A 27,473-nucleotide genomic window follows, 5' to 3' on the forward strand; every position below is an offset into this window, starting at 1 on the left:
GATGAGCAATAATACTACAATGACATTTTGTTCAACTATGTTCCACAGCAGCATTATTTGTAATAGCCAGAATCTGAAAACAACCTAGATGCCTTCAATTGAAGAATGGATGAAGAAAGTGTGACAGTTTCACAATGAAATACTACTCAATGGCTAAAAAACACGATGTCTTGAAATCTGCATGCAAATGGATGGAACCAAAAAAAAAAAAACATCCCGAGTAAGGTAATCCAGACCCAGAAAGATAAACATGGTATGTACTCACTCATAAGTGGATATTAGATAGATGTAAATCAAAGGATAACCAGCCTATAGTCACAACCCCAGAGAAACTAGGTAACAAGGAGAACCCTAAAAGAAACATACATGGATCCTCCTGGGAAGGGGAAATAGGTAAAAATCTCCTGAGAAAATTGGAAGTGTGGGGGTGGGGGAACAGGGAGGGTGGAAGGGCAGCAGGAGAAGAAAAGGGTAGGGGGAGAAGAACAGGAGGGAAAGGGATGGCGAGATGAGGAAAGAACAGAGAGAGAGAGGAAGGAAAGAGATATCTTGAGTGAGTCATTATGGGGTTAACAAAAAACTTGGCACTAGAGAAATTCCTAGGAACCTACAAGGATGACCCCAGCTAAGACCCTAAGCAATAGTGGAGAGGTTGCCTGAACTGGCTTTCCCCTATAATCAAATTGATAACTATTTTAATTGTCATCAAAGTAGATGTAGACATCTGGGGCTGTGCTCCCACAGTCTAGTCAAAGAGAGGGAGGAGCAATAATATGAGCAAAGGGGTCAGAAGCGTGATGGGACTACCCAGTGAAACCATTTACACGAGCTAATGGGAGCTCACTGACTCTGGACGCACAGAGGAGCAAACAACATAGGACCAAACTGGGCCCTCTGAATGTGGGTGACAGTGGCATGGCGGGGTCAGTCTGTGAGGCCACTGGCAGGGCACCAGGATTTATGCCTAGTGCGTGAACTAGCTTTTTGTAGCTCATTCTTTTTGAAGGGCTATCTTGCTCAGCCTAAATATAGTGGGGAGGGCCTTGGTCCTGTCTCAAAGTGATATGCCAGACTTTGTTCACTCCCCATGGGAAGCTTTACCCTATCTGAGTGGATGGGCGAAGGGTGGGGAGAAGGAGGATTATCTTGGAGCTTTGGAGGGAGTAAAAGGAAGGCGAAATGATCAAATTACATTATAATAAAACAAATAAAAAAGTAGTTTTATTAAAGCTACATCTTGAAAAAAATGAATTCACTCCAACTTCAAAAGTCTCCAGTCTTAGCAGTTCTAACACTTTGAAAGTTTAAGTACACAGTCTCTTCTCAATCCTAAGCAATAATTTAACCATGAGCCTCTATAATATGAAAAAAAAGAGTTACATACTTCAAGCATATAATGGCACAGACTAAAGAGGTCCATTACCAAGGGAGGAATGTAGCATAGAAAGGAAAAACCCAGCAGGGCAAACACTAAATCCACATCTTCATCTGGGCTTATAGGGGTATGTGTATGCGAGATTATATTGATTAGGTTAAACTGTGTGGAAGATGAACTCAGTGTGGGTAAACACTAATCCACAGACTGAGATCCTGAATTGGATTTAAGAAAGAAAAGAAAATGGAATGCAAATATTGGTTATGCATGCAGACGCAACAACGTGACAAGTTGCCCAGAGTTGTTGCCACTGTGACTTCCCCTGTAGTGGTAGACAGTAACTTCCAACTGTGAGCCAAAGTAATCCTTTCCGCTAAATTGCTTTTGTTACTAGATTTTACTGCTGCAAAAGAAAAGAACAGCACACCAAGTGACTTACTCCTTTCTGAGATTTCATGAGCTTAGCCTCCACTCTTCACATTTCTTTCAGCATTCTTATTCAAATTCCCACCAGAATGGCTCATTCATTACACTCTGCTTAGAACAATTCTAGCTTTTCTAGCCCAAAGTTTCAAATTCCTTAACATTCCTTTCACAAATTCAAAGGTTTACAAACCACTTGGCCAGGTTTATCAAAGCAACGATCTGACTTATAGGCACCAATTTTCAGTATTAATTTCTCTTCCTAATGCCGATCCCAAATCTTTGAGAAGAAACTAAAAAATGTAACCAGTGCACTGTGAGGCTAGGGTATCTACAGAGTAAGATGCTAAAAATTTAAACAATTTGAATTTGCAACCATCTTTGAAAAAGTAAGGTTTTCTTAGTGTAGGTTGGTATTCTGTGTAGTATTATAAACATGGGTGATATGTTAGCGTGACTTACAACAAAGTGTAGAAATCTAAGAATAGGAAATGATGACACAAAGAATTAGGAATCAGAAGGTGAATAATTCTAGTTCAAGAAACATCATTATCTGGTGTCAATTGCCCACAGAGATCAGAATTAGACAAAGACAAAAGAGGACTGTAAACTGGGGACTCTTCATAACAGAGGCACTTTAATGAGGTAGGCACAAAGCAGATTTAATAAGAAAGCTAAAGAAAAAAAATTAAGGAGATTTCCAAGTTCCAATCACTTAGCAGTGCTAAGTGAAACTTCTCAAACTATTTCAAGCAAAAGTAGCTAACATACAGAAATAAAATTGATTAAAATGAGTTTATATTTTTGATAAAATAAAGCAATTTAAAATATTAAGTTTTATAGGGGGTGAGGGAGGCAGAGGGAAGGAATCAAGAAGTACTAAAGTTGTTTTTATAGGCCAGTAAGGGAAGACTACACTGAAAAGTTGATAGAGATAGATAGATAGATAGATAGATAGATAGATGATAGATAGAGATAGATAGATCGATCACAGATAAAGAGAGAGAAAAACAAAAACAAAACAAAAAACCCAAAAACAAAAAAGCAAAACAAAATAAAACAAACAAAAAAAACTTCCCAAAGTAAGTTGTGGTTCAGGAGTTTATCAAAGAGAAAACAAGTATGGAACTGAGCTGGAAGCATGCTGCCCTGTGTCTACTCCCATGACACTCAGAAATGGAAGTGAGCAAGCTCTTCATCACTGACAGAAATCAATATAAGCTTTAGTTTTTTGCAAGCCCAAGAAATTAATCACATGATGAATTATACTATTGTTTCATTAATTTCAACTACTTTTTAAAAGAAAAATTTAAAGCATAAGTCACAGGAGGAAAATAGTTTTCAATACATTTCAGATTTTATAGCTAAAATGTCTAAAAAACTGTAATTCAGCTAGTAAGAAGCTAAGAAAGAAAGAAAGAAAAAAAAAAATTTAACCTGGCAATCTGTTTCCATACCTTCCAATGATAGCTTTGCCTTCATTTTTAACAGACTGATAAATCTTTCTCTCTTCTTCTGAAAGTGAAACATGCTGAATAAATACTTTCCTTTCTGGTAATTCCAAAACAGGTTTCCCCTTAATTTTGCTTGTCTTTGTTCTTCGAAGTGTAATACTTTTAATTAAGGACTGTAAACGTCTAGTCAAAGTAAAAGAAAAAAAAAGTAATTATATAACTATCTCTAAATAGTTGAGCAAAAAAGAACAGAAAACAAGAATTTATTGATTTATAATTTTAATAAATTAAACATTTTTAATCCTTTATTTAGGCTTTTATTCAGAAGAATATTTTACAAATAAAAAATTATTACAAAAAAGTACTGAAATTGTACCAAGACAATACTAATAATCCTATATTATGTACTTACTTTCCAAAGCTTTTCTGGCTTTGTTGTCATCATTGACACTCTTATTCCTCAACTACTTTCTTATCAATTATACCACTTAATGTACAATATGTGCATTCTTACTAAGCAGCTGCTATGAAGTCAAAGGTACTTTATTAAATACAGTGCAGATAGTAGTAAGTAAGATCCTATCGTCTGTTATCTAAAGTAATCCTGTTCTCATGAGTTAAAAAAATCCCATCTAATGTAATATAAAAAGTACAGGTATAAAATGAAATCCAAATGAAGTTTTCATAAGTTAGTGAATAACTGAAAAATAAAAGTATGCAAACTCAGAAGAGGGGGAAATGTCTTTCTTGGCTCTGTAATCTTGCTATTTTTTCCTCAGTGTCAAAATTTAAAAAAAGAGACCAGTTAGAATATTTCTCATAATAGTAAAATACACAATTTTTAACTGAGTCTAAGTAGAGCATAAATAGTTCTCAGGAATTGTGTGACCAGTTTTGACACCTAAGATAAGAGTTTCAATTTTGAATCATTTTCACTTTAGCTCATAATCAGAAATATTTTGATGGCATCTGCCCAAAACAGAAATAAATATTCAATACATATACATCATGTATCTTTACTTAGAGAATGTACTCTGGTATTTTTCATAATTCTCTATTACGTCTCTATTTCTGTTTCCATGCTGACCACCACCCTTTATTCTGACACTATGACCCACCATTGAGTACCAGATCCTGTTGAGACGATCACCGCTCTAGGAACAGGGCAGCCAAGCATGTGGGAAAATACCCACCAGTGTTTTCGTTCCTTTCTCTGCCTTTATCTGTACCCACTCAAATCAACCATATGCAATGTTCATTAAATCTTGAGATCACTGTATGCTATATACTATATACCAAACAAAATACCTCTAAAAAAGTACTGTAAGTTATCAAAATATAATGCATAGTGAACCATCAAAGGATATAACTTTTTCTATCACTGTTAAATGTTTTTGTGATGGCTTTGGGGTAACAATCACAAATAATGACAATATAAAGGTCTGCCTTTCCTTTCAGTTTTGCTAAGAGGGAAAGTGCACAGAACAGAAATCTTGTCTCCAGACACAAGTCACTAGGTTTTAAGATGCAGTGACACTGATACCCATGTGTTTTGGAGACTAAAGTTAAACGTGAGATGAAAATGAATAGAAGTGGCAACTGTTTACAATAACTGTAGCTACTATATCTGCTGTCACAAACTTACTTACCTAAGTCCTCCCTCATCTCCTGTTGTAACAGGACGTTGTATTGTTCTATGCCACCATTCTCTATCAATAAATGGTTTAAGCTTTAAAAAGGACAGTAGAGACCACAAGTCCTTTAAAGAATTTTGGATAGGAGTACCTAAAAAAAAAAAGAAAAGAAACAAAACAGGAAACCATTATAACTCTTAAAAATTAAATTGATTTTGTGGTGCTAGGGATCACACATGCTAAGTAAGAACTCTACTACTGAGTTATAGCTCTTAAGGCAGAATATTCCCCTGGCCCAATGAGACAAAAGGTAGTTGAAATTGATCACCGTACTAGGCACACACTAACTCAGGTCATCGCATGGGTAATGTCGGACCACTGAGCCATCTCCTCAGTCTTGATTTCTTTTTCACATAATTTGGTGTTGGTGTATGTTGGTCCCTGCAAGCACCATGGCCAGCAGGAAAACAACCAGGGTGAGGTAAGAATGAAACTTGGGTCAGGAAGACTTAGCCAGTGTGGGTCAAAACTTCTGGAGTCTGATACCAGGTGATTTATTTTAGACAAATTTAAATACAGTATAATTTTGGAAAACAGTTTCCCGATAACAACCATCCCACGCACACGTGCACAATGAAATTTAAAGAGTGAGTATATTGAAACTCTTTTACAAAATACATGTGACCATGAAGATGGGTTCTATAGCTTTAAGGACCTAGAATCTGGTGTGGTCTCTGAAAGAGATGGAGGTCAGCAGGCTATAAACCACATGTGACATCTCCAGTAAGGATGGTTCTTATTGGCTGAGAAACAAAGCTAAAGAGAAAGGGCTAGAGGGAGAGTCTAGAATAAACATTCTGAGGGATTTAGGTGAGCTCTGCATCTACAGAAAACATCACCAGGTTATTTACAGCATCCACTCCCAACCATTTTGGTAGAAAACAGGTATTTACTTCTTCCATTGAGGAGACCACTCTGCTGATTAACAGCCCTAGTTTCTCCAATGCTTATGCATGAGCATTCATGCACCCTTTATCTCCTCATTTAAATAAATTTAAGTATTTATTTAAAGAAATAAATAGTGGTCATAATGGACGCCATGGTAGAATGCATTGCCTCCATGCTAAGATAATTAATTGTAAGAATAGCTAAGAGAGGAACAAGAAAAGGGGATTATCCATGATACAAAGGTTTGTTACTTGATAGATTTTTGTCTGTCTCTTTATGTAAATCCTTAATTTGACCATCAAAATAGTACTGGAAAAATCAGACACAGTAAAGCAATGCATTTCAGGAAATTGTTGACAATTAAGATTATCTTCGAGCAACAGCAAATAATCTTTAGTAGCACTATTTTGTAAAACTATGGTCATCACTGGTATACAAAAACAGTAGCAAAGTTCGGATGTCAATTTTTTATCCAATCTTTTAATTCACTCAAATGCCCAGGAACCATATAAAGGTAGACATAGCAGTGTGCATTTGTGAACTCAGGGATCCAACAACAAGGTGAGAGGCAGAGACAGGAGAATTCCTGGATGCTCACAGACCAGCTAATCTGGCATATGCTGTAAGGTCTATCTTAAGCAAAGAGACGAGTGAAGACTAACAACCAAGGCTGTCACCTAATCTACAATGTCCTCTAATCTAAACACACACACATAATTTAAAAAAACAAAACATGAAATTGACCTCTTAGAGACTGAAAGAAAATAGTGGTTACCAGAGGCTGAGAAGAAAAGTGGAGGAGAAAGAAGGGAAAAGATTCCTCAATGATTATTAAGGTACAGTATGGCTGAAAAAATAAGTTCTGCTGTTACATTGCACAGTAGTAAGATTAACAATAGGAAAACAAATAATGCACTATACATATTCTAAAAGCTAGAAGAAATTATTTTGAATGCTTTTACTACAAAAAAGAGGAAACATATAATTACCCTAATTTGAATATGATACAATGTTCTATCATTATGAATGATATGAATGAAGGTTATGAATATATTTAGGCATCAATTTAAAAACTAATAAAAAAATGAGAGCTGCGAGGTAGCTCAGCAGATAAAGTGCTTGGACACAACTATGATGGAACTGGAGTTGGACCCACAGAATCCACTTAAATTCTGTTGTGTATAGCAGCCTGCCTGTAATGCCCGTGCTTGGGATGAATATAGAATTCCCAAAGTTGGCTGGATAGCTAGCCTAGTAGTATTGTGAGCTCTGGATTCAACTAAGAGACGATGCCTCAATGAATAGGTAAAGAATGATCCAAAAGGTACCTGATACAGCCATCAAGCTTCCACAGGAAGGCACAACAGTTGGATGTGCACTTGCACACATATATATGCCCACATACATATGAATATACAGACACATAAAATTTATAGAAAAGAAAAAAAGGAATGCTGTAATTACCTGTCAATACCCATCTTCTTTCTGCCTCTAAGTCAAGTACAGCTTTTGTTTGTTGAGCATTTGGATTTCGTATGGCATGTCCTTCATCCAGAATTACTCTTAGCCATTTTATGCTATGTAATGGACTATCATCTTTAGTCTGAAATTGAGGTTTCATATTACATAGAGGTTTCAAAAAGCACAGGAAAATAATATAATACTTAAATGTTTGTTAAATAATAGTAGTTCTGATCTCTCCTATCAATTCTTACTAGGTACCTGGTACTGTTAAGTACTCCAAAGACAATTAGTGAAGCCCACAAGTCTAGAATATTACATTCATTTTACAGCTAAGAGCACCAAAGAACAAGATACTAAATATGTTTCTCAAAGTACCACTAAGAAGCAGCTAGCTCCTACTCCAAGCTCAGAGATCTACTGAGTCATGTATAATACAGAGAACAATTTTGCACCAGATTCAGTGATAGAAAAAACATCCCTTGTAAGGAATTTTTCAGTCACAACCTTACTTTCTTTTATACAAATGGCAATGTTCTTTCTAGAAGATTAAGATTTTAACTATATAGTATGTCCAAAATAACTGGAATTGTTAAGGAAAATAAAAGGCTCATGAAAAGAGTTGAGAACTTAATTAGTGACTACTATAAACAAAAGGTTTATTTTCAAACTGATAATACTCATCATTAAAAAAACAAAAAAATGTTCTTTTTGCATATAAATTGTGATAAAACACTAGATATAACCCAAATTTAAAATTTTAACCTAAAATGTTCTAAATGACGTACATTTCCAAATTAGTATCTCAAGTAAGTGTAAAGCTAGTGGTTAGAAGCATTTGCTGCTCCTGCAGAAGGCCCCAGTTCTGTTCCTAACATCCACATCGGGTAACTCAGAAATATCTGTAATGCCAGCTACAGGGGTCTCTAAAGTCACCAACATTCACTATCACACAGACACACACAATTTTTAAAACATAATAAATATTTTTAAAGCTTTACTTATTTGCATACTTACTCCATAATCATGAGTTAAAATATTATAAGTAGTCAAAACAATATCCTGTTTTGAAAGCAAGTTGGGATCTCTAATACGGTCAGGACCATAATAAACATAAAAATTCAAGTGCACTTCTGATTTTATATGTTGTCCAAATTGGTCCTAAAAGAAAATTACAGATATTTTAGTAAGAAGCAGATGAGTATCAAGTTTAGCATGGCCTTTTATCCTGTCACTTATTATTTTTAATAAACGCTGATTGGCCAGTAGCCAGGCAGGTAGTATAGGTGGGGCAACCAGGCAGGAACTAGAGGTGAGGCATGATACAGACACAGAGCAAGCAAGACGTGACTGCCTCACCGAAAAAGGTATCAAGCCCCATGGTTAACATAGACAAGAATAATGGGCTAATATAAGTTATAATAGTTAATAAGAAGCATGAGCTACTAGGCCAATCAATTTATAACTAATGTAGACTTCTGTGTGATTTCTTTGGGACTTAACAACTGCGGGAACCAGGCAGGACAGAAACCTCAGACAACAAGCATGTATATCAAAGAGCTGTGCCAGCAGGAATATCGTAAATCAGTCTTTCTACAATATAAAATTAAAGTGTAATGATAACTACATTAATAAGTATCATATTGTGTCAAATCGTAAAACTGATAAACATATAAAACATGTTACACAAATTAGCCTTTCCTACCAATGTTTATATAGTCTGTTTATAATAGCCATTTCATTACTATGTAGCCCAGGCTAGTCTCAAACTCATCATCTTCCTGCCTCTGTCTCTCAAACACTTGGATGAAAGGTATATCTAGCATGTCTTTAATCTTAAGTTAAAAGTCCAACAACTTTCTTTGTAAACAACAGACTTAGATGATTTTGAGCAAGAAAAGAAAGAAAGGAAGGAAGCAAGGAAGCGGGCAGGGAGGGAGGGAAGGAAAAGACAAGACAGGACTAGCAAGAAGATGCTATGGAGATAAAGCTAGCAAATTCTTAAGGGTGAGAATTGAGGCTCTAAGACCAGAATAGCAAAAGCTTGAAAATAATGAAAAGGACATGTATGAGAGAAAGAAGTTAACAGGAAAGAAGCTTAGGACATAGGACTTAAGTATGGGCCATGAGGAAGAGAGAAGATAGTGTTGTCCTTATACTTCAGATGACTGCCTTGGAAGAACTGAGTGATAAAAGTATAGAAAAATTTACTCAAAGAGAAAAGAAGTGAGAAAGAAAATTATTTGTGATATTTGGTCACTATAGACCAGTGGTTCTTAGCCTTACTAATGCTGTGGCCCTTTAACATAGTCCCTCGTGCTATGATGACCCCCAATCATAAAATTACTTTTGTTGCTACTTCATAACTGTAATTTTGATGCTGTTATAAATCATAGTATAAATATTTTTGGAGACAGGTTTGCCAAAGGGGTCTCAATCCACAGGTTGAAAACCACTACTATAGACGACATATAGTATAGCACAGAACATAAACATTGGCGTACAGGTGCAAGTAAGAGATGTGTACATGTATTTTAAAGTTACAGTTAGATAACAAATGTACCTAGGAAGATGTCTTTAAGTATCTTTAAAGAGAACGTGTACAATAAGAAAAAGAAAGTGCTTGGGGACTGAGCCTGCCAACAATAAAGAACCACACTACGCTTTTTCTAAGTTAAGGTTATAGTACTCCAGTGGAGAAAGAGTAAAGCAGAGATGACTGCACTCTGGTAATTCCTGGGTCTTCCTGAGTAAGTAAGAATCTCGTTAAGTTTTTTTATAATTATTTTTTCCTTTTAGGATCGCTATGTAAACCAGCTTTGCCTCAGAAGTCTAGAGCTCCTAAGAACAACTAACTGTATATGAGTCAGAAGCCAAGCAATGGCAGTCAGAAAGTCAGAAGAACAAAGGAAGAGACCCAGAAGACAAAGAATAGCAGAGCTCAAGAAGGAAATGGGGTGAAGTGCTCACCTGAAATTCACAATACTTTCTATACACAGTGACTCCAGGTGACATTTCAAAAAGTGCAAAGTACTCTCCAGCATGAGGGGGAAAATCGGAGCTCAAGAACATACAACAATGGGGGTCAAAGGTTTCCCCAAAGGGAGTTTCCATAGCAAATGAGACTCAACAACAGATTAAATAAACTAAAGAAATACACATAAAATAGAAAAGTCAAAATATTAAAACTTAGAGAGAATCTAAAATAAAGATAAAAACACAGAGAATATTTTTTGTAACCTGGTAGAGAAGAGATTCAATTTGAGAATGAATTTTTAATTAAAAAATCTGAAAAAAAATGGGTGGCAATGAAAGGGAACAATATATATTTGTGAAAAGAATAAAACTCAGAATGAAAAAAAGCTCTCAATTTGGGGGTTATGACCCCTTCGGGAATTGAATGTCCCTTTCTCAGCGGTCACTTAAGACCATTGGAAAATATATTATGATTCATAACAATATCAAAATTACAGTTATAAAGTATCAGCAAAAATAATTTTGTGATTGAAGGTCACCACAACATGAGGAACTAGATTAAAGAGTCACAGCATTAGGAAAGTTGACAAACACTGTTCTCTATGATTATTATAATATATAATAATAAATGTCCATTATTGCTTTAAATTTTTGAATGGTTTTATCTGCCAGGTTTTTTAAATATGAAATATGATTACAATTTTATATTTATCTAGTAATCTATTTTCATCTTGTTTTGCATGTGGTACTGGCCATGCTGGGCAAGCAGTCTACCACAGATCTATGCCCCTTAGCTGACCATTTTAAAAATACAACTGTAGATACCAAACCTTTAGGAACTATGAGTCTCTATCAGTATTTCTAAGTTTCACCTTGAACCTGCCATTTAAGCATGCACTTATAGCTCTTGCCAAGGCAAACCACACATCTAAAAAAAGACCATAGCTTTACTGGAACAAAAATAGAGAGGGGGAAAAAATACCACAACCCATATGCCTCAAGAGAAAAATGATACAAAAGTTGTTTGTTTCCCAGCTGCTCAGACTCCAAAAATAATCACACAAGAACTGTATTAATTAAATCACTGTTTGATCAATTACTTAAGTGTATTGCTAGCTAGCTCTTACATCTAGAATTAACCCATCTCCATTACTTTATATTTTACCATGAGGCTCGTGGCCTACTGGTAAAGTTTCAGCATATCTGTCTCTAGAGGTGGCTCCATAGCTTCTCCAACTACACCTTCTTTCTCCCAGCATGCAATTTAGCTATCCCCACCTACCTCTACTCTACCCTACCAGGCCAAGCCAGTTTTTTTATTAACCAATGGTATTCACAACATACAGAGGGGAATCCCACATCAAAAGTCAAGAGAAGGAATAATTTATTTTAAAATAAATAAACCAAAACAAAATGATGTCATGCTGTAGAGGGGAACAGAACATAATGTGAAGAAGAAATGTATTAAGTCAATGCCTAAGAAGTAATCAAGAAAAAATATATATATTAAGAAGAAAAGAGAAATATAATATCAAAAAGAAGAGAGTAGGTATGATGAGTCACCTGGGATATCCCAATGCAATTCTGACAACTGGAAGCAGAAGCCAATGCAGTAAGAGCATAAAGAAGACATCAACCTCCAAGAGCTTATCTATAACAGGGAAGGAATGCAATAATTTCGAGGTGAGACACAATCAAAAGGAAGTATATCAAATGAAGACCTGAATATTTTTCATGAAAAACCTAGAGTGAATAACCAAGAGATGGTGGAAAAGAACAGAGAAACCAAGTGGGGAAATGGAATAAGGCAAATGAAAGCAATTGTCTCCTGAAGAGCAGGACTTCCTCTTCCTGAGCTAGGACAGAACAGGAGACAGAGACCTGGAAGAAAGCAAGAATGAAAGCTCACACTCAGTGAAATTTACGTTCACATGCTTCCAAAATAATCCTATTTCATTATAAAATGAAGCAAGGACATAAAACAGAATGCTTCTTACGAGTAACATACAGAGATCCTATTCCAATGAAAAGTTCTTAAAAAAGAAAACAATCTGCAGGGAGAAAAAACATGCCTTTCTGGGCTTTTTAGCCTTAAAACAAGAAACTCTGGGGTCAGAATGTTTTCCACACTGAGCTCTCTGGTGTACTTGACTGGATGGTCTTAGTCAAGTTATTTAACCTCTCAATTTGGTCACCTGGAAACTGAAAATGGTGAGGATTAAGTGAGAAAAATCTATGAAAAGAAATTCAAACCAAAGCAAGCAGACAGGAACACATGTGATGCTATGCACTGTTTTATATTACAGGTTACTATTAGTGTAATTCTCACAATTTCCAAATTCAACTTTTAAATATGATAAGAGTATCAAATTATAAACATGTCCCTCTTGGAACAAGAATGGAAGGAACAGAAGTGCAAATCAAAGTCTACATTAGCAATTAGTAAGTTAATCATACAATTAGTAAGTTAATCATACAAGCCTTCAAAGACAAAGCACTCAGTTCAGCAAACATAATTCACTGAACAGACAGAAAGTGAAATGAAGGTCATATGTATTCCTAACAATCCTTTCTTACGGACAAATATGATATCCCACTTTAAGCAGACAGGCATTAGACTTACAATCCAATTGCTCAGCACAGAAAGTGGACAGATGATCAGTGTTGCTCTTGACCTCTCTCCAGTGTCACATTTCTTTAACCCCTCCATTACAGATGCTCCTAAAAGAACAAGGAGTTGGTAGACTTTACCTGTTTTCTTAAATACTGAGGTATTCATCTAAATACAGTCCTAACAATCACCATCTACGAAGACAGAAATCCAGAAGAATTGAAAAAGAGAAAATAGGCATGGGGTGAAGGGGGGGTGAAAGACAGATCTCTATGATTTGGGGGCAGTCTGGGTCTACAGAGGGAGTTCCAGGGCATCCAAAGCTACACAGAGAAACCCTGTCACAATAGATAGATGATAGATAGATAGATAGATAGATAGATAGATAGATAGATAGCCAGCCAATAATTAAGTAGTAATTATTTATCAGGAAAAATCAGAGGACTGTAACAGGACAATTGGAGCAGTTGTCCCTCTTCAGTTAAACTTTCCCAGAAACACCTTCATAGACACAACCAGGGGTATTTCTATGGTGATTCTAACCCCAAGCAAACTGACAAAGATTAACTATCACAATTCCATCTTCTGTCAACTTGACATACAAGCAAATCACTTTAAGTCATAACATTGCACTCTGGCACCTGAACCCTCATGCTCATCTCAAAATTCATTTAATTTCATTTCTAAAATGTCTCACAGACTTTTTGATAGCCCCAGGACTGTTCAATAGTTCAAAGGTTCTTATGAAACTCAGGCAAATTTCTTAACTGTGAGCCCCTGTAGCTTTTCTCTCCAACATCCTAAGGTTGTAGTATCTCCAACATCTTGGACTTCCACTCTACCCAAAGCCACACAGGCCTCCCACACCTCCCTCAGATGTCTGGCCCTTCCACACACTTTCCAGCCTCAGCAGCTTTTGAAACCTTGCCATGCCTCCACGAACCTTTCCTTATGCATCATATGGACAACACTTCCAAGTTACATAGTCAGCTCAAAATGCAGCTTGATCCCTTGGATCAAAGCTGTAACCACTTCTGTGTACTTTTAAGGCTGACCCTGAGCAAACACTACTCTGGGTGGCAGCTGTGGAGCAGAGAACACCTTCAGTGGCATTGTGTCTTGGCGCTCTCCTTTTAAATTCACCTGCCCTGTTACAAACTGAAGCCTTCAATGGGTAAGGTCTTGCCCTCTGTGTACTTCTCGTATCCCAGTACAGCTGCAAAACTCTTCTTCAATGCTGTTAATCTCTGTAACAATTATAGTCCCTCTCCCCATTATCTCTGCTGTCCTCAACTATAAATTCTTACTTCTTCCTTGCCAAGCTGCACGTTTTTCTTACCTTTTGCCCCTCTTGCAGTTTTCTCTGTCAACCTGTGTAAGAGCAGTGAGCAGTAACCATTGCACAGCCTAAATGTTATCCTTTCTTAAAATTACTGTGCCAAATAATCAGTCAATCAATGCTTTGCCACATCCAAACGGTTAAGTCACAGACGGAATGAAGTCAGGTTCTTTGCCAGAATAAAACACAAAAAGCCGCTAGCCCAGTTCACAAGAGAGTCCTTTGAAAGCTGATGGGCCAATTCCCTACTATTCTCACGTCTCTCAGAATTCTGATCTTCCAAATTCCCACCAAAATGGCCCATTAGTCTCTTGTCTAAAGAATGTCTATAGCCTGTAGCTTCAAAACCTCCCACATTGATTCTATAAACCAGTGCTAAATGCTTACAAATCAGTCAGGGTTAGCATAGCAATAACACCATTCCTCAGTACCAATTTTTTCTTAGTTTTGTGACAAAATACCTTACAAAAGCAAATAAAGAAATTATTTGGCCTTAAAACTGAGAATATATTGCTCATTATAGAGGCGGCAACATCCAAAGTCAGGACGTACAGAAAAATAAATGTGCAGCTCACTTTCTCCTTACTAAGTCCAGAACCTTCCCATGGAATGGAATTACCTACATTCAGGATGGATTTTTCTCTCCCTAATTAATTTTTTCTATATTTAAGTTTCATTATATGTGTGCATATGATGTGTTTAAGTGTGTGTGTGTGTGTGTGTATGCCTGAAGAGGTCAGAAAGAAGTAGCTATATCCCATGGAGTTGGGGTTAAAAGCATTTGTGTTAGGAACTGAATCTGGGCCCTCTAAAATAGTAGTATGTATTCTTAACCCCTAAGCCATACAGGTTCAAAACATACCTTTTTTATTAATTAATTTATTTTACATCCAGACCATACCGCCCCTCCCTCTCCTCCCACTCCCTTCCCCCCACTTACTTTCTGTCACGTTCCCCCACCTTGATCTACCCCTCCTCCATATTCTCTCAGAAAGGAGTAGGCCTCCCCTGAGCATCAGCAGAACATGGCATATCAAGCTGCCCTAAGAACAAGCACCTGCTCATGTATTCGGGTTGGGCAAGGCAATTCAGCATGAAGAATAGGTTCCCAAGAGCCAGCCAAAAGCACCAACAGCCCTGCTCCCATTGCCAGGCGTCCAACAGACAAACAAACCAAGCTAAAAACTGTCAAATATATGCAGAGGGCCTGTGTTGGTCCCATGCAGGCCCCTAGTTGTTTGTTCAGATTCTGTGAATTCCCATCAGCCAGACTAGCTGTTTTTGGGGGTTTCTGATGTCCCTGATTCCCCCCTAACTCATATAATCCCTCCTCCCTCTCCTCAGCAGAACTCCCAAATTCTGCCCAATGTTTGACTCATGTCTATAAATCGGCCCCACTCAGCCACTGGATGAAGGCTCTGTGATGACAACCTGGGTTGTCACAGGTGATGGCCCATTCAGGCTATGCACCCACTGCTGCCAGGAGTCTTAACTGGGGCCATTCTTGTAGACTCATGGAAGTTTCTTTTGCATCAAGCTTCTACTGGACTCCATAAAGCCTCCATTTCCAGTCATCGTTCTCAAAACTCTTCTCTTTGCCCACCTCCCAACTCAATCCCTCAAATTCCTATGCCCACCTATCCCCTAGTTGAACCAGATCTCCTCCATTTCCCCTTCCCTGGGAAATCCAAGTGTCCACCCTTAGGCCCTTCTTGTGACCTAGCCTCTCTGGGTAAAATATACAATTTTTATACAGACCACATGCAAGTCTGCTCTTACTTCATCATACTGTTTTATCTTCTTGTATCATTTAACATCAAAAATCTTTTATTTGTTGCATTCCCATGACTGCTTAATAAGCCATAGAAATAAGATTTTGTGCTGTATATGGAAACCAAGGCACAGAGATACAATTCTCTCAGACATCTATCCTTAATTCTATCTTTTTCCATCATATTCATAAAGCAATGTTGTTTTTCTATGAATAATAAAATTATAATAAAGCTCATTGACATTTTTAAATGAAAAGCAAATCATAATCATACTAAATTTAGGTCTTTAAATTCATCCAAGTTAAGCTTTAAATCAATCATAAATGACTCTGCTCCTTTACTAGAACAAAACAGGGTGGGGGGAGTGGAAAACTAGATTACTGACCCTTTTTCAACATTTTCTTCTTTGTTACAGGGGCAGATGAAGTAAGTGCATGAGCAAATGTTGTATCTTCTTTAACTTTAGATGATCCTGATAAGAAGAAAAAAAAATCACAGAATCATAAAATTCTTTACTCTGCCTCCTCAAGCACCTTCAATATTCTACAACTTGGAAGATTATATTATTAAATAAAAATAGTATTTGGTAAATAACAATGCCATTTATGACACTAAGCGTAGGACTATAGCTCAAAGATATGATGTAATTACACCCCAGCAGTGACTTCTCTTAAAAGATGAGAAAGTAGGAACAGATAAATGCAAACAGATTCAACTCTCAGGAAAGAAAGCTGTATAAGTATGAAGCAGCCAAATCTCACATCAGTCCAATGGTGATACGCTGTTTTCCAAATGTATTTCTCAGCTAACCAGAAAGACAATAGGACTTGAAAATAAAGAATGTCATAAAAATGAAGGAAACATTCTTTTATATGTGCTTAATGTGAATGTTGCCAAGAAGGAACTCCAAACCTGTTCATTACTTGTGTGTATGTGTGTGTGTGTGTGTGTGTGTGCATTTGTGTGTGTACATGCTTGAACAAACCTGTGTAAAAATACAATGTTTTATGCAAGATATTATAAGTAGAAGAAAATGACTGTTTTGTTTCAAGTTGGATTAAATATTCAGCACTAGATTTTTAAGTTGAAATTATTCGTTGAATTTAAATCACTTAATTCATTAACACATGATAAATTCATGAGAAGTTCAAATGCAGGGAAGAGCTCAAAAGCAGCCAAATTTTATACTATTGATAAAAACCTTTCAAACTAAGAAGATGTCAATTAATGATTGCTTCATTTTAAAATCTTCACACACAGATTATGTAAACACTGTGATGTAATATACACTTACTTTTTACTCAACTTTTAGTATCTGACTGTACATTTTTCAGCTTATCTAAAATATAAATAAATAAACAAATAAATAAAGCTGGACACACTAGGCGATCAGAATATATGACAGAGTCAAACCAAGTCGTATTACCTTTCATTTTCTGTGCCAGCTCACTAGTTTCAATTTTCTCTGAATCACTGCTTTCAGTATACTCAACAGAAATTTTTCTTCTGAAATTGAAAGATACAAAATAAAATGTAGTAAAGCAGTATGTTTAACACATTCAATACAGAAGCTGTTTAACTCCAATTCACTGTTTAAAAATTCTTTCAAAAAAGTCCCTGATTTGCCAAGTAAAAGTCAAATATGCTAAAAAGTTTTTTTTCCTCTTATGCATTTGTAAAATCTAGTACCACTAAGATTACATTTGAAAAGTCATTCACATAGAATTCAGTATTCAGTAGTTCAACTAAAACACTGATGGAACATTAGAACCAAAAAGAGACGGCAGGGGCTGGAGAGATGGCTCAGTGGTTAAGAGCACTGACTGCTCTTCCAGAGGTCCTGAGTTCAATTCCCAGCAACCACATGGTGGCTCACAACCATCTGTAATGAGAACTGGTGCCCTCTTCTGGTGTATAGGCACACATGCAGGCAGAACACTGTATACATAATAAATAAATATATATTTAAAAAAAAAAGAAAAGAAAAAGAGACGGCAGATGACAGCCACATGCAGACTGTTAAATTTACAAGGAAGTAAAGCAAGGACTGCTAGAGGCACTTTTCCTGTGAGAGGAGTGATGACAGGAAAACACTGGCTTCAGCAGCAAAGAAATAAGGAGTAAACAGAACAGGAATGTCCACAGTTGATTCTAAAATACTCAAGACCCAATTGGGGCATTCTCTGTTCTCCAAAGAGGACTGGGAACAACTGGACAGGATGAGGACCCCAGCTTAGGACAAACAGACCTTCAGACAGTCCTACTCTCAGTACAAGATAATGTAGCAAAGAAAAAGAAAGGAAGGAGGGCAGACATATGTACAGCCAATTTGTATAACATCTGTACAAATCACCAGAGATAGGCAGAATCGAAAGACAAAACAAAAAATAAGCCTTTACAGAAAGTACACTGATAGCAGTCACATCACTGAGAAGATTTACAGTTCAACCAGACAATAATTTGGGAGCGCATATTCATATTCAGTATTTGGCTGGAGCAGAGGTATCAGTCTAGTCATAAAAAAGACCTTTGCTTTGCTAGAAACTTGGCGGAAATAGATGCAAAGTTCCATTCTGTATGGCCCAGGACAAGGGTCATGGGACTATTCTGAGTCCTGAAGTGCAAAACACTTTGTTGGGGGAAGAATCGCTTGTTCCTCCCTGGCCACCCAGCCAGGAAAGAATCACTCAGTGGGGGTTGGGACTCCAACTAAGAGCACAGTGTTCTTAAGTAGTAGAAATAGGGTCTGAACAATGGACTACACTAAGATTCACTAGTTCTTTAAGAGTAGGACATGTGGTTCTAGAGGGAATCCCAGGTGTCCACGGGGATGTCCCCAACTAGGTCCTTGGGCATCAGAGTAGAGGGTGCCTGAACTGGCCTTGCCCCACTATCACACTGATGATTATCTCGAATATCACCATAGAATCTTTGTCCGGCAAAGGATGGAGATAGAGACAAAGTCCCTCATCAGAGCAACGGAGTGAGCCCCCAAGGTCCAGTTGAAGAGCAGAAGGAAGGAGAAGATGAGCAAGGAAGTCTGGACCGAGAGGGGTTGGTCCACCCACTGAGACAGTGTACCTGTTCTAATGGGAGCTCACCAAATTAAGCTGGACCAGGACTGAATGAGTATGTGATCAAACCGGACTCTCTGAATGTGGCTGACAATGGGGGCTGACTGAGAAGCCATTGATAAAGGCACAGGGACTTGTTTCTACTGCAGGTACTGGCTTTTTTTGGACCCTAGTCTATTTGGATGCAAAGCTTCCTAGGCCTGGATGGGGGGTGGGGGTGGAGGGGTGGGGGGGGTGGACTTCCCACAGGGCAGGATTCCCTGCCCTCTCTTAAGGAGGGAGGTAGAGGGAGGAGGGTGAGTGAGGGAGTGGGAGGGGAATGGGAGGAGAGGAGGAAGTGTAAAGTTTTGAATGGAAAAAAAAAAGTTAACTAGGGCAGGTGCCACTGGAAACCCTGCTGACATCCCTTTCTAGTGTCTACAGACTGACAGATATTTCTAAGTTACAATGCTCACAAAGCACAACCTCTGGATACAAGGCAAACAAAACAAAGATCAACCAACATAGGAAGCTTAATATCACAAAGCTTCTCCTATCACCAGAAAACACCAATCCAAACAGCAAAGAAAACATTTAACAGTGTAGAGATAGGATGGTTACCTACACTTATACAAGTGTTGGCTCAGAAACATTCTGTACCTATACTTAGGTATGTGACCACATAGAGAAAGTCACCTGTATAGACACAGTGAGCACTCTAAGACAGTCTGCATCTGCATGCAGTAACTGACTACAGATAGTCTGCAAGTGAACATATACAAATGCTTTAGAGAGATAGGTAGAGATTCAATGGGTCTGCACTAGTCCTCTCAATAGTCAGTCATCATGGGGGAGGAGTTCAAGGAGCCCTATTCCTCCCTGCTGAATTAGTGGATACTGGTAGATCTGGAGAGGGAATATAATCTTGATCAAAAGACTCTGGCTGGGAAGTTCAAAGGCCCTAAGGTAGAACCTATTAATGTTGTTTTGCTAAATGGCATATTGTCAAATTACCTTTTAACTATCTGTTTACATCTATAGTCTTGGGGTGCTCTTAATCTCAGTGAGGGAAGCTTCTTTTTGCAGTGGATTGAAGTCAATGCAGACATTTACAATTGATCAAAGTGATAAAAATAAGAGACTAAGGATTAGCTCCAATGTCCCTGATTGAGGACTTCTGTCATCCCCTATTCTCCAATAAAGTTCACGAAATGTTGGGAAAGAGGAGGTAAAAACAATGAGCTGGTAGATGGAGAGGACATGACACCGCTATCAAATTCATGAACTCATTGCAACTATGGTTACAGGCATACAATAAGGACAGTCAAAACCCTGACATAGGTTGATATTTTCTCCAGGCCCCTCCCCTTTCAGAGGAGCTACTAGAAGCTGATAATTGCTAGAAGAAAGGGAGTCATTCTTTTTTAAGATTGTGGCTACTGTTAGGTCTTTCTTCCTCCTATAGATGGTCCCATACCAATGAACCTATGGGCAGTACTAACCAGACTTAGTTGTTTATCAAGAAGAGGAGGAAGAAGGGGGAGGGGAGGAGGAAAAGAAGAAGAAGAGGAGGAAGGACAGATTGAGGAGGGAATTCAATTCCCACAAGGAATAAAAAGGGGGCATGTATGAAATTCTCAAGAATAAGGATTTTTTAAAAAAAGATAGGAAAAACAAAACAAATAAATGCCGATGGGGATGCAAGGAAAATGAGAGCCTGTGTGTTGTTCTGAGACTGTAAACTAGTGTAGCCATTTTTGAAGACATAATGGGTCATCAAAAAGCTAAAAACAGGGGCTGGAGAGATGGCTCAGTGGTTAAGAGCATTGCCTGTTCTTCCAAAGGTCCTGAGTTCAATTCCCAGCAACCACATGGTGGCTCACAACCATCTGTAATGAGGTCTGGTGCCCTCTTCTGGCCTGCAGACATACACACAGACAGAATATTGTATACATAATAAATAAATAAAATATTTTAGAAAAAAAAAAAAGCTAAAAACAGAACTACTGCATGGTCCAGGTATACCACTCCTGCATATATACCCAAAAGACTGAGTTAACACACTATGGAGATGCAAGCACATTAGTGCTTACTGTTGCATTATTTACAGGAGCTAAAGAATGCACCTAGTGTGGATGTCCCATCAACAGCCAAATTAATAAAGAAAGACATGTTACATCTAAACAATATGGTGTTAGCCATAAAGAAAAATGAATCATGACAAGAAAATGCCAAGAATAAGCCAGACTCAGGCAAGTAAATGTTTTCGCTCATTTTGTGTAACTTAAATTGAACAAAGACACATAAAGCTATATATACTCAAAATTCTCCACACATATTTATATAACATCAAAGCAAAAGAGATATTGGAAGAAAGGAGATTAGATGGAGGTGAAAAAAAAGCAGATGGAGGATGAATATGGCCAAGGTATCTGGTATTGAAAATAATGCCTTTATGAATTCTACCAGTATGTATAATATAAACCAATAAAGAAAATCTTGATAGAGTCTTTACAAATGGAATAAGAGGGAAAAATCCAACTCTTATCAAAGGGAAAATATGATTATTTCATAAACTTTGTATAGTAAGCATTTAAGAACAAAGGACTTTGGAATTAGACTACCAAGATTCTAATTCTCATTTTATTAGTAACTTGTTATGACTTCATGCAAATCACTGAACTATGTCTGTTTCCTCACTTGGAAAATGGGGATAAGAATAAAACCAACTAGATAGTATAAACGTAACTATATACAAAATACCTAAAAATACTATCATTCTGAAAAGTAAGCATGTCTGTATTGGCTATATAGTACATATTCTGGGTTCTGTTTGTACATATTTTCCTTGTTATATATTTATTTCCTTTTTTCTGATCTAGTCTACCCAACAGTGCTATATTATACAGGCTTATGACTAGTTTAGATTTAAGATTTGGCATTTACATAAGAAGGAAATGAGGCTAAATTCAGAGATTAAGAGCACTGGTTCATCTTCCAGAAGACCTAGGTTCAATTCCTCACATGTGGCTGCTCATATAGGTATGGAACTTCAGTTCCAAGTGATTAGATGCCTTCTTCTGGCTTCTTTGAGCACTGGGTATGCATGTGGCACACAGACATACAATAACCATGCACTTATGTGTAATAATAAATAATAAAATGAAAAAAATTTAAATAAAAAGAAAACTAGTAAGTAATGACTTTGAGTTCAGTTCATGAGGGAATTAATGACAGAATCATCAAGTACACCATATTTTGTGACTGCTGCTGAGAAATTACTAGTGGAGATTTAGACACAAATCACATCCATGTACACTGATGGGAGAAAACACTACATAACAAAAGTCTGGGACCTACACCTAGTTGAGAGGGTAAATGAAATTTATAAAGTCAACAGATTCAACGTATTACCAAACGGGAATGGTATCTTTTATCCAAATTCTCCCTAGATTCTAGTCTGTGTTAATGCTCCACAAATAATTTTTTGAACAAAGCAAAGAAAGCTGTGTTAAATACTCCAAACACATCCTTCAAAAAGCCTTCCTTTCTACATTCCCAAAAGCGAAAGGAAAACTCTTAATGTTTCACAAGAAAATCTAGGTCAAAAAAAATAATAATAATCACCAAGTGGCCAGGCAGTTGTGGCGTACGCCTTTAATATCAGCACTTGTAACGCAGTGGCAGGTGGATCTCTGTGAGTTAGAGGTCAGCCTGGTCTACAGTGAGAGTTCCAGAATAGGCTCCAAAGCTACAGAGAAACCCCATCTTGAACCCCCCCCTCCAAAAAAAAAGAAACGAAGAAAGGGAAGGGAGGAAGGGAGGAAAGGAAGAGAGAGGAGAGAAAGGAAAAGAAATAAGGGAAAAGTGGTAGCGATGGTTAGAAATAAACCACTTATTGTATAGATTAATATTACTTTACTTTTAAAATAAAAAGCAGGAAAAGATTGGCAGCATGATTTAAGAATTAAATTATTTTTATAGAGTAATATTATGTTTTATTTTTAAAATAACACTATACTGTCACTGTAATTTAGTAATCTGCAATTAGGAAATGTACTTGAAGTAAACTATAACTGAAATATAGTACTCATCTCTTTCTCTTACAAGAATGCAGAGGAAGAGTGTAGCAAACATGCCATGTAGCTAAACCCCGACACTTTACCTTTTAGGGCAAAAGCTAGACACTTCTGATATGAGAAACTTATTCATCTCCTGAATATGTGAAATAACGGGTTCTCCGCCACATCTAGATGGCTCTATTTCAAAGAAACACACAGAGTAAACAAGCTGTTTTAAAATAGCACCATCTCTCCAAAAAGCTTAGATTTTCCATAATCAACATTCAGCTTTAATAACTTTACTCCTTTCAAGCTCCTGGTACTCTTTCCGCATTTTTCCTAAACTAGTATTTTTCCACTGGGATATACCTTCAATTTTTTTATGAACCAATAAATATGTCTTTTTCCATAGTCAGTGACCAACCCAGAGGCTAAATTTTCAAATATATTAGCACTCTTCCTTATCACTGTTTAGTCCTCCCAGGTTCTGTAATACACCACTGTTGGCCTAAATTCAAACTCATTTTCTTCCCAGAGCACTTCATTAATTTTCAATGAAAATTTGATGCCATTATCTATTATAAGTCAATTTTCCTACCTCTCACCCACCACCCACTTGCTTATGTATTCTACCAAGCTTAAGAATGCTAACTTATGTAATTATTCTTGAGTTCTCATTTTCTCCCACAAGCTTATGGACTATTCTAACCCCTATATCCAAATAAAAAAGCAAAAATTATACTCAATTCTACTCTCAAAGAATGTTTTCTATCCCTTATTGTTCTTCATACTAATCTACAATACTTTTAGCCTTGTTCTACTTCAATCTGGCTTCAAAAATTAAAGTATAAAGGTCATGACTGCTAACATCACAGATCTCTTCCCTTCTTTGATTTCAGAGTTGGTTCTAATTTCTTTCTAGCTTTTAAATACAATGAAGTTCTAAAACAAAATATTATTCTTTTCTTTAAATTGTTCTTTGGAGAAATTTTTCTCTCAAAAACATTTCCCCTAACCTTTCTAACTGGTTTTATACTAATAACCAATCAATTACTTTGACAAAAACTTTTCTAATTACCAGTCCTCACACCATTCTTTAGAAAAATAGACCCTAAATGTTTATATATTACAAAACCCAAAACAGAATTATCTTAGGTGAGAAAAACATTCATATTCATAATTAAAACTCACCTGTGCTTAGTCCATCAGCCTCGTTGTTAGTATTACTTCCTCTGAGTTTAACAGTCTCGTCCTTGTATTCCTATGTAAAAAGGCATTTTCTTCAACGGAATACCAGTTTTTTTATTGCTTTACATAATGAAGTCTACTTAAAAATGCTGACAGATTTCTCACTATTTTAAAAATGATGAAAATAGAGGTAAAAATATACATAGATTTAAATTTTTTTCACCAGTATCACAACTGAAAATGATGAGAAGCTTCACACCTACTGATTAGTGTTTGCGGAGCTGAAGGTCTATGCACACTAGCAGAGTAGAAAAGGAATCATCACTATTATCTAGCTTTGAGCACTGCAAGCTACAATAATGACACACTTACAAAATATACTAGTACAATGACAGTATAAATGTTATTAGAGTAACTCCATGAGACAGAGCCCATACTTGGCACTGCTGAAGTAGCCCAGAACCTGAGACAAGGGGAAAACCTAGTACTGTTATTCCGACACATGAACACTGTGATAAAACAACTCCTAATGACACACTCCCACACTCACAGATCAGTGCATTCCACAGTTCTCAGTAGAGAGAAGTTTCTGCTTGCAATAGATGGTAATAAACAGATACAACTTGTAAACATACGAAGTGAAAGATTTTGAAAGATTCAACACCAAATGAGATGTGTTTTTTTTCTTTTTTTATTCCTTTTATTTTTTGGCTTATATACAGCAGTTTATTGCTAGAGAAAGTGCCGACACAAATAGCATTAAAAGCAAGATATAGATCCTCAGTCATATGCTGACTCACATCAAGGGTTCCCAAGAAACAGGAGAAACACACACACTACTTTTCATGTAGGTTAGAGGGCATATATCTGTTATATCAGACTTAAAAATGTCTTGAAGACATGACAAACAATGCTTTTAAATGTATGTGGCTTTACTGATATTAGTGCCTCAAAAAGAAAAGTTCTGTGATAACACCCATCTATCTTTCAGGGAAGGAATTGTGGTTTCTCTGATGTCCAAGAGTTGCACAACAGACAAAGATGTTTTTTTCAAACCTCTTACCTCAAGGGTCAGAGTCTATGTGGAAGAGTAGGCAGAACAACTTAAGAGTCAGATAACTCCAAGGAAACAGCATTTTCCAGACACAATACTGTTCACATTATGAACTTAAAAGTGTGACAGCACACGTAAGACCTACACACATTCAAGCCAGACAAAATCCCAGCACGGGGGAGAGAAAATAGGCACAAAGTCCCACCCCTACATAAGAAACTATTTGCAATTCATTCCTGTTAGGAAAAAGAAAATCAGTTGTTTATTCCAAAAAAGTGAAATTAGGTATATAAACCACATCGCAGGACAGGACCCATGCTCAGAAACAGCTGGCTAACACAAAACGGACGTCATGTTTTTATGTGCTTTTATCAGTGTTTTAAGTATCTTTTTCTTCTCTTACTCTTTTTCTTGCACCAATCCATACTTGTCCCATTTTTTATGTTTTTTGTTTCATTTTGAGAGAAAGAATATGAAGTTGGGTGGGAAGAGAGGTAGGAAAATCTTGTATAAACATTACAAAAAATAAAAATTAAAAAAAACTGCCTAGTTAGCTAATTGTACATATTGATATTTGCTTAAAATAGGAAAAGCTCCCACTATACTAAAAAAGTGAAAATTAGTTGGCCTTAATCTTTCCAAATGAACACAAACACACAGATGCACAAAAAAAAGCTTTCAATTATACATGTTAGTTTGGAAAAAAAAAAACTCATGACATGAGATTGACATTAGAATAAAACGCTCCTACACTAAATTTTATTTTGTTTTTTTTTTGTTTTGTTTTTTGTTTTTTCCGAGACAGGGTTTCTCTGTAGCTTTGGAGCCTGTCCTGGCACTAGCTCTGTAGACCAGGCTGGCCTCGAACTCACAGAGATCCACCTGCCTCTGCCTCCTGAGGGCTGGGATTAAAGGCGTGCGCCACCACCGCCCGGCCACACTAAATTTTAAAACAAAGATTCTGGAGCTCCATTAGGCTGCCTTACCACACTCTCTTTTCTGGAATTCCCAAAGCTAATAAGATACAGCAGTAGTATTCATAGCAAAATCAACAAAAAAGCAAACAAATAAATATATCTGAGATCCTAGCAGATTAAAATACCAGTAAAAGTAAAAAAAAAAAAAATTAAAAATTCAATAATAAGGTCTAAGGAAAACTAGTGTACATGAAAAGTAAAATACAGAAAGCAGCTTTGTGCTGTTTTCTGATTCAGGCTTTTAGGATTTTCAGTTGAGAACAGGAATATCTGTTTATTTCTAATGTCTCTGTCCGTCCCTCCCATCTACCAGCACTAATGAACTCTCAGCTACTGTTTCACTGCCATGCCTGCCTGCATACTTCCATGCTCCCCACCATGATCACCTTGGTGATAATGGACTAACCCTCTGAAACTATAAACAACCTCCCAATTAATATGGTTTTTTTGGTAAGTAAACCTGGTCATCGTGCTCTTCACAGAAACAGAACTAAGACAAATATGGTACTTATACTCTTATTTGTATATTTGGAGTTTTTTAATTTGTTTTATTTCTGTTGTTTTGAACTAAACTCTTACTATGTATCCCTTGACTGGCCTGGAACTCACTTTGTAGACTAGACTGGTCTCAAATTCAGAGATCTGCTTGAGTACTGGGATTAAAAACTGGGATTAAAAATCCCTTGAGTACTGGGATTAAAAACATTCACCCCTCAAGAAAACTTACACTTCTATAAGTGTCATTATGAGTGGTTTAAAAACCATTAATCACATCTCAACAAGATCAGTTATTATTAATTAGGTGTCAGGTACTTTAATGATATAGAAATGTCTATGGTAAAGCAGTCTTCCAAGCACACACTTTCTTTACCTTTCTGGGATGATTCTTCTCTCTTCTGTTACTGAGAAGAGGCTGGCCATCAGCAAAGTTGGTCAGAATCACTGCAATAGCAGTCAGAGTTTTGCCCTTTAAAATATTTTTAAAAGACAAATGGTCAGATTCTAAAATCCAACCAGAAAACATTTCAAAACATATTTTATTTTTTTAAAAAAAAAAAAAACCAAACCTATTTTAAAGTAATAAAATAGTATCAGTCAAAGTCACAGCATGTATGATTATTAAACAATATAACTGTTAATGAAAAAT

General features: G+C 36.8%; 1 protein-coding gene across 1 annotated transcript in view; it reads right to left on the bottom strand.

The window, feature by feature from the left end:
• Hltf (helicase like transcription factor) overlaps nucleotides 1–27,473 on the bottom strand; it is a 61,376-nt gene that overhangs the window by 19,456 nt on the left and 14,447 nt on the right. Inside the window, exons 8-17 of the mRNA XM_041659201.1 lie at nucleotides 27,198–27,293; nucleotides 24,299–24,368; nucleotides 23,212–23,305; nucleotides 17,420–17,499; nucleotides 16,379–16,465; nucleotides 12,895–12,992; nucleotides 8,313–8,456; nucleotides 7,299–7,437; nucleotides 4,902–5,037; nucleotides 3,256–3,435 (exon numbers count right to left, since the gene is read on the bottom strand). Of these exons, the coding sequence (XP_041515135.1) occupies nucleotides 3,256–3,435; nucleotides 4,902–5,037; nucleotides 7,299–7,437; nucleotides 8,313–8,456; nucleotides 12,895–12,992; nucleotides 16,379–16,465; nucleotides 17,420–17,499; nucleotides 23,212–23,305; nucleotides 24,299–24,368; nucleotides 27,198–27,293 (1,124 nt within the window). The remainder of the gene's footprint in view (nucleotides 1–3,255; nucleotides 3,436–4,901; nucleotides 5,038–7,298; nucleotides 7,438–8,312; nucleotides 8,457–12,894; nucleotides 12,993–16,378; nucleotides 16,466–17,419; nucleotides 17,500–23,211; nucleotides 23,306–24,298; nucleotides 24,369–27,197; nucleotides 27,294–27,473) is intronic.

The sequence above is a fragment of the Microtus oregoni genome, unplaced genomic scaffold (genome assembly GCF_018167655.1).
Source record: "Microtus oregoni isolate MIOR12 unplaced genomic scaffold, Mior012 000010F_ref0000083, whole genome shotgun sequence".
Taxonomy (NCBI): Eukaryota; Metazoa; Chordata; class Mammalia; order Rodentia; family Cricetidae; genus Microtus; species Microtus oregoni.